Raw genomic sequence first — 19,861 nt, 5'->3', positions numbered from 1 at the left:
TTTGGATGAAGCATTGTGTTAATAATTTCTCAAAAAAAGTGAAAGATACTAGTTGAATAATAATTTTATAAATTTTTATTATGATGTAGGGTATCAATTAGAAATACTTTGTACATATTTTTTTGTTGTTTTTATTAGAATTTTTAAAATTTGTATATACTTAATGACACTTTAAGATGTATTTAAATTATACTATTGTTTTTCCTCTTATTTTCAATATGTGCTTTGGATACATGTTCAACAAATGTCTTAATTGAAACAGAATAATTGATAACATACCTCAAAATCATAATATTTTTGTTAATTGACGCTTTTGGAATAACAATTCTAGGCACAGAGGATCTGTGGAAACTGTACAAATAGGATCCATGGAAATGCAAAAATGTTATTTTTCCTTCGTACTTTAAGCTCTGTGCGTTGGATATGATATTCAGTTGTTGCAAATACTTTATACGACTGTTAACTGCATTACCATACTTCATGAATTTTTAGTAAATGTTTATACGCTCGATCAGAGATGTTAAGCGCAGCGTTCATTACGCATAAACCAGTTTCTCCTAAGAGGCTTAAACCACATAAACCTAAAAAATTAGGTATTCATATTGTATATTATCTTTATTGTACATTATTTTTATGGATATCCTATCTGCTACATACCTAGATAAGTATGAAGAGGATCTGGGAGACAGTCAGCAAATTTTCCAAATCCTCCCACGATATTATCTTGAGTTTCAAGCAGGAATGCCCTATTTTCATCAGGATCTGATAATTTGTTAATATCAAGCATTTGTAGAGTTGCTCCCACCCAAAAACTATAACAAGTATCAGAAGGTTTTCCAGGTCGCCCATGAAAGCCACTATCTTGCCTCATAAGACACCATCTTTTTAGTCTGTTTAATTGATCATTTGTCAATACATTATGAAGTTCGTTCATGAGAAATAGGCTAGCTACAGCACAAAATGTAGATCCTCCATGTGATTCAAGACCAGGTCCTTGGCCCATTGCTCCATCATATGACTATAATCATTGTTGAGATATTGTGCTATGATAAAATTAAGTAGACAGAGCCAATTTTTGTTAATACTCTTTATAAGTAAAATAAAAAGAGGAAAGGATAAAAACTTACAATGCTCTTTAAAATGTAGTCAATTGCTTTTGTCTTGTCAATGCCTGACCAATCATTTAAAATTATAGATATACAACAAGCACAGTAAAGGAACCTCATATCACTTTCACATCCTGTTATAATAGCTGTAAATGATCCATCTGGATTTTGACATGCTCGCATTCCTTCAATAATAGATTCTCTGTCAACTCGACTTAAATCATCTCCAAGAATTAAGAGAGTAACTAATCCAATATATGTCATTGCTAAATGACCACATTGATACTTTGGAGCATCCTTTGGTATTGTTGTCGAAGGCTGAAAGCCGGAGCGTGGTCCAGCTCCGGTTACTTGAAGCCCATAGATCCAGTCTATTGCTTCTAATTTAGTTTGTTCGCTAAGATCATTCAAGCAATTCAATATGTCTAATCCTGATATAGCAAAAAACGCCACAGCAAGTCTAGAGCAGTCAAATTCTGCTGAACATGAATTGGGCATAATTTGCAATAACCTCTGGAAATATTTAGCATGCTTTTTCTTCGCTAACTGCGGTGGCATGATGTATCGCGAGTTTGTATGATTAAAAAAAAAATAATATTTAAAATATTTACGGTTACGTATCGAACGTAAGTATTACTTTCAAATTGGTTGTGCGAGTGGAAAAAGATTTCATTAGAATTATGATAAGACCTACTAGAGAGCGCTTCAATTCTAAACGATAGATGCAGTTACTAATAGGGGGCGTGAAAAATAATTCGCTGAACGCACGCGTCACCGGCAAACTAGCCCTTTCTTGCGCACGCCGGACGTTCACTGCAACACGCACCAGCCGCGAAAATTACACAAACTACATACTACCCCGGATAACGGAGATAACGAGAAAACACGCAGTAAGTTAAGTTTCAATTAACCGTATACATCTGTCCGCTTCGTGAATACTTTCTCGCGGTAGTTTCTCTGGCTAGTACGGTAGCGCGTTGATTTGCGCGGAGGTAGTTTGTCGGAGGACGACGAAGGGTTCTCGTGGAAGCGGCCACTGAGGGCGCGGCATTCTTGCAATTGTTGCGCCCGGCTCCAACAGAATAACCAATAGGAGCCGCGGCAGCGCCGCCATTCTATCGAGTTCGTGGCACGCCCTACAACTTCCTCCATTGTCCTTCTTTCCGGGATTCTCTGCGAGGAAGGATGGCTCAGAACAATTATTTTGGGTTTACTCACGGCGGAACGCAATATGGGTACGAAATCGATTGCATACCATAATTATTAAGTAGCTAGTGTTAAGTTTTTCGAAAATTCGTGACGGTAACTACGTTGGCGGGAGTAATAATTGTTCGTTAAAATCGGTGCACGCGAGAGCCCAGCCGGCTTGGCCGCCATTTCTTGCTGAGAGTAGAGCGTCCATCGAGCGTCTCTCCCGGGCACGGATCCGATAGAGGTCTTTTTCGTTTTGCGTTTCCATTTTTCATTGTATTCCTTGTCTGTAAGAAAACCTATTTATTCTTTCGAACAGAGCGACCAGCGCAGCCGCTTATCAGACTGGTCAAGCGGGATACGCAGTAACTCCAGCGGCAACTGCCGCCACGTACACTCAACGACCCGCTGCTGCTGCGGCTACAGGTTACGAAACGTATCAAGCGGCCGCCGCTGCAGCCGCTACTGGGACCACGTACGCTGGTAAGTTTATTTTAATCAATTTCATATTTTTCATCTTTCTTTTCTTTCATAAATAGAGTCCAGTATCCAGTATTTTCGTGCTTACATTCCAGTTTCATAAGGTCCTTTTTCTTTATAGCTGCTAATCCTGGTACTGTGGCTCAGACATACGATTACGGTTACGGGCGTGCTGCACCTGCAGCTACATACGACGCTGCTAAAACTTATTATCAGCAACCTGCTGCAGCTGCAGCGACTTACACTACTACAGAAACACATTATCAAGCTGCGAAACCTGCATATAGCACCACTAGTGCTTATACAGGCACAGCCAGACAAGCTACTACTACTGGACAAGCTAAAACATACCAAGCATCAAGTACAGCTTATCAGCAATCTAATCCTACTCAAAGTGCTACCTATTCTTCAGGATATACAGCTCCTGCAACACCCGCGGCTACACCATCGACAGCTACAAATAGTAAGTTTTCATTAAATTATATATATATATATATATGTATATATGTTAATATTTTTCGCCAAGATTAAAAATCCTATGTAAATGTCCTGCTAACCGTGATGTAGGCACTAATAACATGAAATTGATCCTCTGGGTATTGGAATTGATACATATGAATGATACAATAAAATTCTGCTAATATTTTAAACCATGACATGGCTTAAAAATTTAGCTGAATTGAATCTTTCTGAAGTTATAAAATTGACTTTATATAAAGATTTGTGATTACTATACATTATACGTGATAAATGTTTCATCAAAAGAATAAAGTATTCATTTTGATGGGTACAAGTTAGTAGAATGGTTCCATGAATATAAAGGATTGACTCCTCCAAAGTTTGAGGTTTCAATTTCATTTCCCTTAGAAACGGCGAGTACAACGTATTCCGGCTACGACGCAGCGCTATATAGCGCTGCGACTATGTATGTAGCCCAACAGAGTGCAAACAGCAATTCAACTAACCAGAAGACTGGAGGTTGGCAGGGCTACGGACGAAAGGGATTTGGCACTGGAGGGGGAGGAATGAAGGCAATGCGGCCCAAGCAGCCCCCTAAGCCACAACAACTACACTATTGCGATGTCTGTAAGATCAGCTGTGCTGGACCTCAAACGTACCGTGAGCATCTGGAGGGCCAAAAACATAAGAAGAAAGAAGCTTCTCTGAAAGTACCGCAACAACCACCGGCACGTGGCGCAGGCAACAGTCTACGTTGCGAACTTTGTGATGTAACTTGTACTGGAAATGATGCTTATGCTGCTCATATTAGGGGGGCTAAACATCAAAAAGTTGTTAAGTTACACACTAAACTTGGTAAACCGATACCAAGCGCAGATCCAACAGTTTTGAACCCAAAACCAGCAGCCGCAGCTAAAACTACAGGGGTTAAGAAGCCTACTGTAACAGCTACTCCTAAAATTAACTTTGTTGCTTGTAAGTAATCCTTTTTTTTACAGATACACATTCTATGTTAAATTGAATATACAAATTTGATAGCTACGAAATACATATTAATATCATGTGTAATATTTGCAGCTGGAAATTTGGGGACTGTAAATCAAAATCAAGCCCCGGAAATTAAGACAGAAGAAACTGCAACAGAGGAAACTGTCGAAGAAGCAGCTGTTGATGAAAAAGATATTCAACCAGTTGGTCAAGAGTACATAGAAGAAAACAAATCCGAAGATGGAAAAATCATAAGTTTTAATTGTAAGCTTTGTGAATGCAGATTTAATGACCCCAATGCCAAAGATATGCATATGAAAGGAAGACGACACAGATTTGCTTATAAGAAAAAAGTTAATCCCGACTTAGTTGTTGATATGAAACCAAGTTTGAAGCAAAGAAAGATGTTAGAAGAAAAATTTCGTAGACAACAAATGCGAGACGACTATTTACGACGTAGAGAAGAAATTAATCAATTGGGACCTATGGGTCCAATGATGGATGAGGAAATGATGTATTGGGAAGAGAGACGACGCTATGAAGAAGAATGTGAGTACTATGAGTGGTATCGACGCTATGGACGTGGACCTGGAGCTCCACCAATGCCACGTCCTTTCCCAGGACCACCACCGATGATGATGTTCCCTGGTCCTCAAAGAAGGCCAGATTCATCAGATGACAAACATGTATTAGCTCATCATACCACCATATATCCTAAAGAACAGGAACTGCTGGCAGTTCAGAAGATCGTTTCACATACTGAAAAGGCATTGAAATTTGTATCTGATACATTGGCAGAAGCAGGTAATTATTTCTTCTTTTATCTTTTTCTTATTTTATATTTTATATCTGTAGCATAGTTAAAATATTTTTATAATTGCAGGCAAGAAAACAGCTCCATCTATTACTAATGCTACTTCAACGGCTCCAACTACGACTACACCGCAGCAACCTCAACAACAGCAGTCACAACAACAGCAACAAAATGCAGATATAGTCAAAATTAAAGAAGATTCTGACAAAAAGAAAACAATAACGCCGCAGAAAGAAGATGGCAGCGACGGCAATTTGTTTTCATTCCAAAAGGAAAAAGAAGATTCCAGGATATTAAGAGGGGTAATGCGTGTTGGCAATTTAGCGAAGGGACTTCTATTATCTGGTGACAATCACGTTTGTCTTGTAGTCCTGTGTGCAGAAAAACCAACACGGTTAGTTGGAAAAATTTATGTATTTGTATATAAATATATAATTTTGTACACAAATTCATATATAAATATTTTCTTATTTACAGATCATTATTAAATAAAGTTGCTGAGATACTTCCGGCACAGTTGAAGATCGTAGCTCCCGAGGATACTTACAATGTTGGGAAACACCCAGAGTCAGCAGCATTAACTGTTTCAGGGGGCAGCGTGACTGTTAGCGTAACACTTACCAGTCCTTTAATGCGCGAAACTCCCAAACCAGCTGCTGCTGCAGGTGATTTGATCGTTTTATATTTTCATAGTGGCCAAGAAAAGGATAACTGATAATTTTAGAGATTTTACAGAAAGCATTTTTTATTTTCATGCTACTATCTTGAAAACGTGGTTTATGAATTTTGTTTGTTCTTTTCATGGCCCAAAAGCTTCTTTGTAAATTTTTCTAAGCACCAGGATGATGCAGGGGCAGCCAAGGACTTCAACGGTTGCCAGTGTATATACGCTCTAACATGAAAAATTCCTTTTTCTTTTTGATACAGCCGCATTTTAGTGTGTCCACGACTGAGTATAATTTATATTTTTGAAAGGCATTACTATTTAAAAATATGTAAGAGCGTAGATAGAAATATATTAACAGCCATTTTTTAACGGAATAGAGAGAGCGTAAACTTGGTACGATTAGATGTCGCTTTTCTTCGTTTTAAGTTAATTTGTAGTAGTATACTTTATAAGTTATGTCGATAATAGTTAAGCTGGAGTCTCCATTAAGGAAGATAATATGTTATTATGAACGTGGACACGCTTTTGGTATGAGGAAACAACGCTGAGGCAATCTTAAAACTATGGACTTTTTGATCATGCATTAATAATTTTAATGAAAACCCTCTATCATCGAATGCTGTACGCATAATACACAATGCGCAGTTAACTCCTTATTCTTAACCGACGATTCTTTTGATAGCGTTATTTTAATATTCAATTTTAAGTAACGCTGTCAATTTTAGTAAGAAACGTCGGTCGTTCTTTTGTAACGCGAAGAAAGGACGTCCAGGAATAGGAGTAATGCATCATTGTTATGTACTACATTCGATTAGGTTTATTTTTATTTCAATGAGAATGTTTTAGACTATGCCCTCAAGTTTGATGTACTTGAGTTAAAATATAATTATACATAGAGGGAAAACCCAAGTTGGGCATGATCAAACACTCTAAGTGTTGTCTAAGCGTGTTGTGCTTTCTTTGTTGGAATCTCAGATAATGCTGGACAGCAGCAACAGGGAGCTGCTCAACCGCAAACAACGCCCGCGGCGCCCGCTGTGACGAAACCGGATCCACCGGATGTACTTCCCAAGGCTAAGTGTTTGGAGGCTTTAGCTGCACTCAGGCATGCCAAGTGGTTTCAGGTTTGAATCAATCAACTCTCAGTTCAAGATCTCGAATTGTCAGTGCCATTTTGTTGGCACTAGTGACTGTTTTCTGTTATTTTTTCCTAATACGTGAAACGCGTGCAAGTTGTCCTCTCTCTCTGTCCGCCAAAAAGAGCAGTCTTAGAACTTCCAGCCTTGTGACAATTTTATTTTTATTACTATCTATCTTCTTGTTGATATGATTTTGTCTGAAATGTTTATTTGATCACGTTTGATGTTTCAGTTTTGTAGGTTTGCCAATCCACTTTATCCACTAATATTACATTTTATGGTAGTTAATCCGAAAATCTTTGTCATGTACTATTTGTAATTTATAATCAATGTGTTAGTTATTATAAGTGGATGGTAGTGGCAATATTTTATTATTGGCAGAATTTGATTAAAAAGGGAAAAAGGAAGAGAAAGAAGTGTATGTATAGCATAATTTCAGAAACAGAATACATCGAACGTGCAATCAGATAGTCTCAGGCAAGAAGTATAAGCATAATGTAAACGTGAATTGTAGCATTTAAAATATTAATGCACATCAAAAGCATTTACATTTGCTTTACTTCAAATCATCAACATCCAGAATAATAGGAAACTGTTTGCAGAAAGTCGTGTTAAAAGTACGTAATTTTTCTTCAAAAGATGTAGTTTTGTTTGTTTTGTTTATAATGCACTAAATTGCTTTACGATGCTTATGATCAAGCTTATTCATTATTCTGGATTAATCTTAATGCATTGTAGCCTAGACTGAGTCTGTTCTAGGTCTGTCTTAGAAATCCTTGAAGTTAGTGTATTTCTCTTTATACATATGTACTTTATTTCATACTTTCTACATAATGTGCATTGAAAGCACTGTTAAATATTGAAAGACAGACAAGCACAAACACACAGTGGTGTCATAAGTATATCGGGTGTTTTTCAGTTATAAGTTCAATAGTTGTATTTGGCAGTTCGACAAGTGTACAGTTTTTCTGATACGTTGCACTTTTTTTTAAATATTATGTTAGGCATTAATTGTTCAGGAAATACTTAATAAACACCCGATAATTTTGATATGGGCTAATATTTAGGAGCTATAGGCACGAGGCTGGGAGGATAGCTAAAGCCCACACAAAGCAAATTAAAAGTAGTTTAGGGTGTCGCATCTCCAGAAGACTCAGAGACTTTAAAGTGTGTATCAAATTGTATGTACTAAAATACTGATCGTATTTAACAGGCTAGAGCAACTTCACTGCAGAGCTGTGTTATGGTCATTCGCATAATGCGTGATCTTTGTAACCGTGTACCCACGTGGGGACCATTAAACCCATGGGTTAGTATGAAACGACTTTTATGATGCATATATGATATCTGATTTTATTAGAAGTAGAACAAAGTGATTTGTAACTATTCAATGATAATTCAAAAAATTCAAAACTGAATACAGTACTGTCTTGCATAGTAGCCGAGGATTCTGTCTATTTCACGTTAATGTAGAATTTCTGATATAGACTCTTCTTTATATTTTGGCTGGATTCAGTCCCGGTCAGAATATAAGGATTAGATAGAAACAAACAGGTGTTCAATCTTCTTTCAGGCACTAGAATTGTTAACTGAGAAAGTGATTAGTACTGCTGGAGGACCTCTTAGTCCAGGTGAAGCATTAAGAAGACTTCTAGAATGCGTTGCTGGCGGAATATTGCTTCCAGGAAGCCCAGGTATATCGTAATATCTTCCCGCTAATTAATATAATCAGTACAAAAATTCAAATTTTTTAAAATCGTAAAACCAAATGATGATTTTGATGACGAGACTGAGTGTATTGTGAAATCCATTGTAGGTTCCAAGATCGAGTATTTCGATCTTTTTATCTCAATGGAAATTTTGCAGTATTGCATAGATGATTGGCAATCTGATTTTTATATACTTATATAAAATTTTATATAGTTTTGTATTGAATTACACAGGTTATGAATAATGTATTTCTTCATAGGATTATCTGATCCGTGCGAAAAAGAGCCAGTTGATGCAATAGGCAATATGACAGCCCAACAAAGGGAAGATATAACTGCTTCAGCGCAACATGCTTTGCGATTAGTTGCATTTCGTCAAATTCATAAAGTTTTGGGCATGGAACAACTTCCGCCACCTAAATATAAGGGCCGATATGCTAGAAAACGAAGACGTGACAACAGTAATGGAGAAGGAACAGATAGTGAAGCTTCAAAAAAGGATAAAAAAGCAGAGGAGATCAAAATGGAGACTGACTCCAAGTAGATCTACCAAAATATTCGCTTTATCGATTTACTCATAACTTATATAGTATAAGAAATAAAATTTTCTCGTGTCAATTGCTTGTTCAATGAGGTTGTTTCTATATTGGAAAGATATCAAAGTTTAAAACAAGACTAATGATCTATTAATACAGTATTGTAATTATTTGGAATGTATCTCCCTTTGGACAACCAATAGCGCATCGTTTTAATTCGCAATCGTGATTTTAATGGCGAAAGAAATTATTAGGTCGGATTATATCATTGCACCTTGACTTTGTTTTTGAATGTATAATAATATCATAGAGTTATCACGTTTCTATTAGTACTAAGTTTAATATTTTAATGACAAAACATTATGTATTGCTTTGTCTGTTATGAGCAACTTAATTTTTTAGCAAGTTCCAAACATCTTTAAAATAATACAATATTTCGGATTTCATTTATTAAATTTATTTTACGTGAATTCTAGTTTTTACAATTATTATAAAAATAAGCATGATGTTACTTTTAAAATAGTTACACTTTTGCAAATATTTCACTGGATACTTCTAAAAAGACTAAAGATCTTTCCCAAACAGGCAATTGGTACGATTAGTTCCAGCACTAGGATTTTGTCAAAGGAAATGATGAATGCGTTAATTAGTTTTGAATTACTTATTTAGCTATATTTCAAAGTCACAATGTATGACAAAAGTTTAATAGAAAGGGTGGTGTAAAAACTGAACATTTATAAGTTTTGAAAAGTTAAAAGTAGGTTAGTTTGTATTGAGAATTCGTGTGTATGTTGTGTGTGTAGTCGTAAAGAAGTGCAGAATGTTTCCCTGCATAAACAACTCCTAACAACGTATGTTCACACCGCGTGTACTGATTCACGCAGAAGATTCCAAGAAAGCAGAGTTGAAAAATCAATCATTAAAATAAACGCTTTGCTGTCTAATGAGGGTTAAGTGCACGTGTCAAGAATTCTTAATATTTTCCTGTAGTTTGTTTACAAATTTCACCGGAAATCGAATACTATTTCAAAATGTTCACATTTAATAAATTTTTTTGACCTAGTGTATGAATCTTCTGTTGTACACATGCAATGATTGAATAAATCGAACATGCATGAGATAAGAATAAGGTTTTCTTCACTTCCATATTCCTTTGCATATTACAATATCGTGTAAGAGCTTTTACAAATAAGATGAGTTGATAATAAGCATCCTCTTTAACAAGAAGGCCACACACACAATAGCACTTCGATTGTAAGATTATAATTAGCTAATCTTTTACAGAAAAAAAGAACACTTGAGATAAAAAGAAAGTTAATTTATTTTTGGATGGCACCGAGTAGAACTGAGACTGATATTGTATTAATTTTTTAATGAAACATGTAGAAGATAGGATATAAAAGCAAAGGAAATATAATTTACGTTTAATTTAAGAAGATAATTTATATAAATTACGAACATAATTTCATGTAACATTCATTCTGTTTGGTGCAACTAGTCCTTTCAAATAAGTGTATTAATGATATTCAAATTTCATAATTTCGATTTTTCTGCTTCTTATCTTCGTCCTTTAATTAGGTTGGACTGATACAGGTTTTGAATCATTATAAGACAGAGTATTAAGCCATTTTCGTTTTTTCTGTTTTACAGTATTAATTAAAGTATGTTTGTATATATTTAAATATATGAGAGACATGTGTAATATCTTTAATTTATTATTATTTGTTAAACCAAATATTAATGTAATGTAATGCGCTACATATCTGCAGATATATTACGAAGGAAATTCACAAATTTTTTTCATTCAGTACCTCAAATCTACAAAAACGTGTGTGTAGAGCCTTTATAAAGTTTCAAATCTAAATAATGCATATTATCTTTTCAGTATTGAGAACTGGATGATGTACTGAAATTAAGGTGGGAATTACGTTATATTTTTTTCATACAGAAAAATCATATCAAACGTTCGCTGTGCCATTCTAATTATACTTTACTTTTAAGAACAATATGTGATTTATTTCATGTGAGAAAAGCTATTACATGTTTTATTATAAACGTACTTCGATAGTAGAAGGTAAATATATTGTTCTTAGAGTTCAGCTATATTAAATGCGAGATTTTTCGTTTTTTTTCCTTATACTAATGATTTGTTGTAATTATTGATCAATTACATAATTGTCTAGGTACTTAAAGCTGGTTACTTCGATGTTAATGATGAAATATTAAATTAACACGTTGAATGCCACGGGGTCACCGGTAACCGGAGCGACAAGATTAGTAGAAATACATGATTTAAACAAATGTCAATAGTTATAAATTTTTCATTATTATCATTGTTAGTACAATGGTATGACGAAATTAATGAAGCATGTAGTAATGAATTAATGTAGAAATAGTTTTATTTATACATGAAATATAAACCTATATATTACGATGCGATGCATATTGCGATGTGTCGTGTTGAAATACTCTAAACAAAGTAAGGGTGAATCAGCACAGTCTTCACAATATTTTACGACTTATAAAAAATTAAATACTCCTACCTGATTGTTAAACGCTCTCGACAAGAATAAAGATGTGGAACAATTATTTAACAACGCGAAGAAATAATATGAGATAATTGATAATCGCAAAAAAAAGTGATTCGCGTGAAGTCGCACTTTAGTGCCATGGGGGTCGCCGGTGACCTCTGTGAGATAAATTCATTAAACATAATTATACATCATAACTTATCTCTTGTAAGTAATATTTCAAAATAATATGTATCGCATAATACAAAATTCATCATCTTTAATTTAAGAAAATAATTTTTGTAAATTACGAACATAATTTTATATAACATTCATTCTGTTTGGTGCAACTAGGTGCCACGGGCAGTCTCTGTAAAAATAGAATGGCATTCAACATGTTAAAATTGTACATAGTATCGTAAGTAAACGCCTGTTTTTTGAAATTGTCATGTATTTCATGTAAAACAATCATATAAACAGAATTTTAATCTATTTTCATAGTCATGATTTGTCTAATTGCATTTTTGTTTATTTTTGTTGAAATATACAAAAAAAAAAATGCTATTTTCATTACGCTTTGCCAAAAATATTTGGTAAATAATATCAACGAAATGTTATTTTAAAAAAAACAATTACATCGCTTTAATTACATTAAAATATATGTATAACCTTGATTGCAGTGCCTAATTTGAAATATTACTTCAATATCCTAATATTTTTTTGTAAAATAAATTCTTATTATCAAATTAATAAGTTTTCATCAATTCCAAGATTATTACATCAGCCTAGTATCGTATTGCGATGTAGCATGACTTCAATATTGATGTGACACGTATGAATAGTGAATTGTTTTTGTGCGACAATTTTTATTATTTGAATTTTTAGGATAATTTAATATCAAATCGATCAAATTGCTTAGAAGATTAAAATCGACTTAAATTGATTAATGTGTTCAATTGATTGTAAAATTCATCCAAATAAAAAATATTCTAAACATAACCAACGTATGCTCTATATACAAACACGCACGTACACATACGTAACTTCTTAAATATTGAGATTTCTGGAAAATGATAAAATTAGTATATTGTGTATAAATGTTGGTTATATGTATAGCGAATTTACTAGAAAATATATTCTGAAAAACAATGAATCATTAGTTTTCTTTGTTTAACAGTTTTCCTATGCGCCCTCTAGCTGTATAATATTATCATCAACATGTGACAGCTCATAGAAACATATGTATTTACATATAAATAAAAATTTCGGTTGGTGGAGACGTATCATTTCAAAACTAATAATGTGCCATAAATGATTTTATAAACGGTATCAATTTAATAAAATTTATTCCACAAAGAATAGCCTTTGTCTCAAAACCAACCAAACGTAGCGACGTCAGAGATTCGATGACGATAAAAATATAAACCAATAGGCATCTTTCTAGGAATCTTCTGACATGCTTGCGCATGATCAGTAAGACTTATTATTCCTGATATAAAAGGGACGTTCTCTGTGGTTTCGATTCAGTTCAGTATAGGACGTTGGGTGTTTTCAGAGGCAGAACGTGAGACTCCTTAAATTTTATTGAAATTTTTGCTGCAACGAGCTACTACAAAGAAGGTAAAACTTTCGTTTGTTTATTATATACATTATGAATTTGTTGTATTTTAATTTTCGATAATTGTAGATTTTCTTATTTTTTCCGATTTTTACTTCCTTTTTGTCCTAAATTATTTTATTCTTACTGCTGAATATATTTCCTGCAACAAGACGACCAGTGCTGAACAAATTTTGTAATCGATTGGTTATACGCTATGTGAAATCTACGAATTTAATGGGTTCAGTATGACGGACATGCATTTCAGAGAACGTATTATTACAGTTTCAGCAGTGAAAGAGTTAATTATCAGTATTTAAATTCTCCAATGCACTGTTTAGAGATAATAATAAAATAATAATGCAACATAATTTAATGTAACAGTAGTGATCTTGAAGACGTCAACCACAAATGCAAAGTTTAAGATCTATTTTTAACAAAATTTCGAAGGATGTATTTTCTATATATTTAAAATACATATATTAATATAATCGAAGAATCTTTAATAATTAATTGTTGAGAAAACTCTAGAATTTTCCATATCATTCGTTACGTTTCTGCTGCGTAGTAACAGAAAACAAAATGGCGATTATTGATTCTCCAGTATGACGCCATTACCTCTGTGTCACTTAGCATTATTCAGATTGAAGCCTTTCATACGATTATTCTAAAAAAGTGCACAAATAAAAGCCGTTGACTTTAAGCTACAGCGAATTATACCTCGAGAATAACTATATTTGTGGAATAATATGGAAAATTTTTAATTTATATAATTCTTTTTAATATAATTGTGCACAAAATACTACCATTTTTATTCTGTTGAAATGAAAGACAAAGATTATTTTGTTTCAAAACGATACGTGAAGTGATTTATGATACTAGGAATATATCTGATGAAAGCTGTCTGAAGTATCAGATATGATAGACAGTTATGTAAAAAGTAATATAAAAATGGTACTAAATGCAGGAAACAAAAAGCTTATAATATGCTAGTAGAATACATAAATAACATACTCAAATTTCAAAGAGAACATTTCTTTTCGTTAATATGAATACATGTTAGTATCCACTAATTGAGTACAAAATTTATTTTATTTTGTAACAGATAATCATGCAGATCTTCGTCAAGACACTGACAGGAAAAACTATCACCCTTGAAGTTGAAGCTTCCGATACAATTGAGAACGTGAAAGCAAAGATTCAAGATAAAGAAGGTATTCCTCCAGACCAACAGAGGTTGATCTTTGCTGGTAAACAATTGGAAGATGGGCGCACACTTTCTGATTACAATATACAAAAGGAATCAACCCTGCATCTTGTACTTCGTCTGAGAGGAGGAATGCAAATTTTCGTCAAGACCCTTACAGGAAAAACGATAACTCTAGAAGTTGAGGCTTCAGACACTATCGAAAATGTCAAGGCCAAGATTCAGGATAAAGAAGGTATTCCACCCGATCAACAGAGATTGATCTTCGCTGGTAAACAATTGGAAGACGGACGTACGTTGTCCGACTATAATATTCAGAAAGAATCGACTCTTCACCTTGTTCTTCGCCTTCGTGGTGGTATGCAAATTTTCGTCAAGACCCTTACAGGAAAAACTATCACACTTGAAGTTGAAGCTTCCGATACGATAGAAAATGTAAAAGCAAAAATTCAAGACAAGGAAGGAATTCCGCCAGATCAACAGAGATTGATTTTTGCGGGTAAACAACTGGAAGATGGACGCACACTATCAGATTACAACATTCAGAAGGAATCAACTCTCCACCTTGTTCTTCGTCTTCGTGGTGGTATGCAAATTTTCGTCAAGACCCTTACAGGAAAAACGATAACTCTAGAAGTTGAGGCTTCAGACACTATTGAAAATGTCAAAGCCAAGATTCAGGATAAAGAAGGTATTCCACCCGATCAACAGAGATTGATCTTCGCTGGTAAACAATTGGAAGACGGACGCACGCTGTCCGACTATAATATTCAAAAGGAATCGACTCTTCATCTTGTTCTTCGTCTCAGAGGAGGAATGCAAATTTTTGTAAAAACCCTTACAGGAAAAACGATAACTCTGGAAGTTGAGGCTTCAGACACTATTGAAAATGTCAAGGCCAAGATTCAGGATAAAGAAGGTATTCCGCCAGATCAACAGAGATTGATCTTCGCTGGTAAACAATTGGAAGACGGACGCACGCTGTCAGACTATAATATTCAGAAAGAATCGACTCTTCACCTTGTTCTTCGCCTTCGTGGTGGTATGCAAATTTTCGTCAAGACCCTTACAGGAAAAACTATCACACTTGAAGTTGAAGCTTCCGATACGATAGAAAATGTAAAAGCAAAAATTCAAGATAAAGAAGGAATTCCTCCAGACCAACAAAGATTGATCTTTGCTGGAAAGCAACTTGAAGATGGACGCACACTCTCTGATTACAATATACAAAAGGAATCAACCCTGCATCTTGTACTTCGTCTGAGAGGAGGAATGCAAATTTTTGTAAAAACCCTTACTGGGAAAACTATCACCTTAGAAGTTGAAGCTTCTGATACTATTGAGAACGTGAAAGCAAAAATTCAAGACAAGGAAGGAATTCCGCCGGATCAACAAAGATTGATTTTTGCTGGTAAACAATTGGAAGACGGACGTACGCTGTCCGACTATAATATTCAAAAGGAATCGACTCTTCATCTTGTTCTTCGTCTCAGAGGAGGAATGCAAATTTTTGTAAAAACACTTACTGGGAAAACGATAACTCTAGAAGTTGAGGCTTCAGACACTATTGAAAATGTCAAGGCCAAGATTCAGGATAAAGAAGGTATTCCGCCAGATCAACAGAGATTGATCTTCGCTGGTAAACAATTGGAAGACGGACGCACGCTGTCAGACTATAATATTCAGAAAGAATCGACTCTTCACCTTGTTCTTCGCCTTCGTGGTGGTATGCAAATTTTCGTCAAAACCCTTACAGGAAAAACTATCACACTTGAAGTTGAAGCTTCCGACACAATAGAAAATGTAAAAGCAAAAATTCAAGATAAAGAAGGAATTCCTCCAGACCAACAAAGATTGATCTTTGCTGGTAAACAATTGGAAGACGGACGTACGCTGTCTGACTATAATATTCAAAAGGAATCGACTCTTCATCTTGTACTTCGTCTGAGAGGAGGAATGCAAATTTTTGTAAAAACCCTTACTGGGAAAACTATCACCTTAGAAGTTGAAGCTTCTGATACTATTGAGAACGTGAAAGCAAAAATTCAAGACAAGGAAGGAATTCCGCCAGATCAACAGAGATTGATTTTTGCGGGTAAACAACTGGAAGATGGACGCACACTATCAGATTACAATATTCAGAAGGAATCAACTCTTCACCTTGTTCTTCGTCTCAGAGGAGGAATGCAAATTTTTGTAAAAACCCTTACTGGGAAAACGATAACTCTAGAAGTTGAGGCTTCAGACACTATCGAAAATGTCAAGGCCAAGATTCAGGATAAAGAAGGTATTCCACCCGATCAACAGAGATTGATCTTTGCTGGTAAACAATTGGAGGATGGACGCACGCTGTCCGACTATAATATTCAAAAGGAGTCAACTCTTCATCTTGTTCTTCGCCTTCGTGGTGGCCGATGATTTAATATATTGATCGCACCTTAATTTAAAAAATTATATTAAGTAAATAGAAACTAATTTTTTTACTTTTAGCCATCATAGCTATTGATTGCGTGATATATAATCTTATTAAGTATTTACTTGAAATAAATGGATTATAAATAGCTTTTTTCTCATTTATATTATTCCTTCCTAAGGATAATAAATTTACAGCATAGATTTATTTAATTTAAATTAAAAATTATTCATGTTATGATATTCTCGTTTAAAATTTATTGTATATAATCTATGTTGTATATAATAATCTTGCTTAAGACTTAATTTAGTTTTATAATTGAAAATTTGATGTATTGGTGCAAGTATAAAAGTGAAATGAAAGGTATTTGGATGTCAGTAATTTCTGATCGTTTCGTTCAGATGTCGCGTCAGTAGGATTTTGAAATGAATATTTATTAGTTATAATGTAATTGTTATGTATTTGTATTCAAAAGGGGTAGGTACGCCCATGGACTAAAGCTTGAATAAATAAGAGAGAATAATAATCTTCCCTAAGGATTTATTTTCCAGTGAACTGTAAGCTATTATCTACAATACGAATTAAATACATTGGAATATTACATTTTTTTTATATAGATTTTATATTATATTCTTTAATTTGCATTACAGTATCGTACAATATAACGTATTACACTAATTTTTAAAATAAATTACGATATTGTTTATCTAACAAAGAAATCTTGTAGTAGAATACGTAATAGTAATACAAAATTAGCTCTCTACAAGAAATATTTTCTCGTTGTACTTTGACCTTAAATCGATTAGAGCCATACGAAAATTTATAATGATTATACATCATATTCGTTCTAATCTAAACAATATATATAGTTGTTCAATGTATTTGTTCTTTTCGAGCGTATTAATTTGCAACGTTAATTGTGATAATACTAATGAGAATAAGCATATTATTTGTACGTCTCGTATTTTATATAAATTGGAAGAAATTGAACTAGGCGATGCGTAATGGTCAGTGACACTGGCGACGGACGGTCAGCCTACAATTATTTATACTTCAGCTGGTCAGATGCACGTGGGCGGCAATTCGATTAAAATTTTCACGCGCTGACGAAACATGAACGAATTTTCGAGTGTTCCAGCTCCGCCCAGTAGTTTAATACCATCGTCGAAATTACGAAAATTACCGTTCAATTCTGTTGTACTTGAAATCTTCATACACAGAAATACACTATGGTACTTTAAGACTGTACGGTATATGTCTGTTATTATCATGTTGTTTCAAGAGCTTTACAGTAGCTCTGTTTCAACGAATCTTCCCTTTCAGAAAGTTGGAATATTTTCTGACGTTTAAAGCGACTTAAATTCTGTAATTTAAGTTTTACCATTTTAACTTACTGAAATGTATCTATACAATAAATAAATTAATTAATTATGATTATTAACAATAAATAAATAATGCAACTGTAATCTAAATACTGTAATAATTACATGTATTATTTATTTTTAAATTATTTTCTATACATTTTTATTTTTAATTAGGTGACACAAAATTGGAGTGGACTTTAGACACCTTTTTTTTTTGTATAATCATCATATTTTGAACAAAGTTTTTTAAGTATATTATTACAATGTTATTACTTAATAGTAAATTCAGAAAATTATATTTATATAGTCGTCGTTATTGTTTTTATGTAATTCAAAGATCATGTATGTTTTTCAATTAATAAAGCTGTAATTCCTTTTACCTTGTATAAGTGGCATGAAAAATTTGTATCTTTTATTTTTCTTCTGCGTTATCTATATTAAATATAATATAGTACATTTTTGTTATTCATTATATACATAAGATATATGTAATGTATAATGTGTATGTAAATAAATATGTATATATATATTTATAAACACGTATATATATATACATTACAGATACATATATCTTATTATTTTTATTGTCAAACTGAAACGTGAAGATGATGATTAGTATACAGTATACAGGTAACATACAGGTGCGGTACAATGTTCAATTAAAACTTAACCGTAACTCAATTTCGGATAAGCGGCAAAACGAAATGAATTTTTCGTACTCTCCTGGCACTAATTATCATTCGAAACACCGCCTTTCACCGCTTAATCGTGTTAAGTCGTTTCTCAGCTCTCCGTTCTAATTAATTTTCCTCGTTTCGAGTCCAACCACGGGAATAACGCTTTCGGTGGGTCTAAGTAACTATAATTTTCGTTACAAAAGATGCGTTTTCTCTTTCTGGCCATGACGTATATACATTGCAGGATAACCATCGAAGAAATTATAGACAAAATTTTCAAGTTTATTAACGTGTTAATTCCTTATTCTTTCTTATCCTCTTCTATCGTTTTCTTCGCTTTGTGGTTGTTTCAAAAATTTTCTGCTAATATTACTGCATTTCCTGATACGTAGCCGTAAGTGTGGAGAAAAAATGCCTCGCGGTTTCATAATTTATATCGCGATAAAACGTGCAATTAACTTTCGCGTGGTCGGATTAAAATTTTGATTAAATCGTATCGTCCGCGTAATTAACGCGAATGTAACTCGCATTTTGCTAGCAAACACGATTAGATAAGTTCATCTGTAAATACGAATCATTTTGCTTGGTAAATCAAAACGAAAATTAGTTTTAGCGAAAATGTTAATTAGCAATTTAGCTAAATATTTAATTTATGATACATTTAAATCAAATATATCTGAGAGAGAGAGAGAGAGAGAGAGAGAGAGAGAGAAATTGGAGTCTGAACTGGACTCTGGATTATTTCCAAAAATAACTCTAATCTTTTTAACTTGTAATGTAAAAATAACTTTTAATCTTTCTAATATTACTCTAATGCACATTATCTGTAATTTACTTAAATTAAACGAGCCTCTCAAAAGGCAAATTGCTCAACGCTACTTTTTATCAATTCCTTCTTCTCATTAAATGCACATTTAATGTGCAATTATAAAAGAACAAATTATCAACTTACATAATTTCATTCATCGCAAGATGATGACAATGAACAAAGTACAGTGGCTCACA

General features: G+C 33.8%; 3 protein-coding genes across 4 annotated transcripts; 2 read left to right on the top strand and 1 right to left on the bottom strand.

The window, feature by feature from the left end:
* Window positions 1–115: 115 nt before the first annotated feature.
* betaggt-I (geranylgeranyl transferase type-1 subunit beta) lies at window positions 116–2,086 on the bottom strand. The gene is made up of 3 exons (XM_033346671.2): window positions 1,128–2,086; window positions 658–1,018; window positions 116–581 (listed from the first exon to the last, which is right to left on the bottom strand). The coding sequence occupies exons 1-3, from the start codon at window positions 1,662–1,664 to the stop codon at window positions 469–471; spliced, it is 1,011 nt and encodes a 336-aa protein (XP_033202562.1). The 5' UTR covers window positions 1,665–2,086; the 3' UTR covers window positions 116–468.
* A 56-nt stretch (window positions 2,087–2,142) lies between these two features.
* Window positions 2,143–10,799, top strand: Zn72D (Zinc-finger protein 72D). 2 transcript variants are annotated; one of them, XM_033346661.2, is made up of 11 exons: window positions 2,143–2,341; window positions 2,617–2,780; window positions 2,899–3,240; window positions 3,756–4,211; window positions 4,314–5,027; window positions 5,107–5,431; window positions 5,515–5,702; window positions 6,680–6,828; window positions 8,057–8,152; window positions 8,417–8,537; window positions 8,813–10,799. In XM_033346661.2, the coding sequence occupies exons 1-11, from the start codon at window positions 2,292–2,294 to the stop codon at window positions 9,094–9,096; spliced, it is 2,889 nt and encodes a 962-aa protein (XP_033202552.1). In that variant the 5' UTR covers window positions 2,143–2,291; the 3' UTR covers window positions 9,097–10,799. The 2 variants fall into 2 exon arrangements, with proteins under 2 accessions (XP_033202552.1, XP_033202551.1); XM_033346660.2 differs by having other exon boundaries at window positions 3,645–4,211.
* A 2,259-nt stretch (window positions 10,800–13,058) lies between these two features.
* Ubi-p63E (Polyubiquitin-63E) lies at window positions 13,059–17,341 on the top strand. Its single transcript, XM_033346662.2, has 2 exons — window positions 13,059–13,218; window positions 14,301–17,341. Exon 2 carries the CDS (start codon window positions 14,307–14,309, stop codon window positions 16,818–16,820), a length of 2,514 nt encoding a protein of 837 aa, XP_033202553.1. The 5' UTR covers window positions 13,059–13,218; window positions 14,301–14,306; the 3' UTR covers window positions 16,821–17,341.
* Window positions 17,342–19,861: the final 2,520 nt, after the last annotated feature.

Source organism: Bombus vancouverensis, chromosome 2 (genome assembly GCF_051014615.1).
Source record: "Bombus vancouverensis nearcticus chromosome 2, iyBomVanc1_principal, whole genome shotgun sequence".
In the NCBI taxonomy this organism is placed as follows: domain Eukaryota; kingdom Metazoa; phylum Arthropoda; class Insecta; order Hymenoptera; family Apidae; genus Bombus; species Bombus vancouverensis.
The sequence above is the reverse complement of the archived record's forward strand: the minus strand, read 5'-3'. Positions and strand labels throughout refer to the sequence as shown.

Excerpts from the sequence above, each read along its gene's own strand:
- betaggt-I (XM_033346671.2), bottom strand. The coding sequence starts at position 1,664 with ATGCCACCGCAGTTAGCGAAGAAAAAGCATGCTAAATATTTCCAGAGG. Across the intron at positions 1,019-1,127 it reads ACTACATTTTAAAGAGCATT|TCATATGATGGAGCAATGGG; the intron begins GTAAGTTTTTAT and ends CAATGATTATAG. Across the intron at positions 582-657 it reads TCCTCTTCATACTTATCTAG|GTTTATGTGGTTTAAGCCTC; the intron begins GTATGTAGCAGA and ends CTAATTTTTTAG.
- Zn72D (XM_033346660.2), top strand. The coding sequence starts at position 2,292 with ATGGCTCAGAACAATTATTTTGGGTTTACTCACGGCGGAACGCAATAT. Across the intron at positions 5,703-6,679 it reads CAAACCAGCTGCTGCTGCAG|ATAATGCTGGACAGCAGCAA; the intron begins GTGATTTGATCG and ends TTGGAATCTCAG. Across the intron at positions 8,153-8,416 it reads GGGGACCATTAAACCCATGG|GCACTAGAATTGTTAACTGA; the intron begins GTTAGTATGAAA and ends ATCTTCTTTCAG.
- Ubi-p63E (XM_033346662.2), top strand. The coding sequence starts at position 14,307 with ATGCAGATCTTCGTCAAGACACTGACAGGAAAAACTATCACCCTTGAA.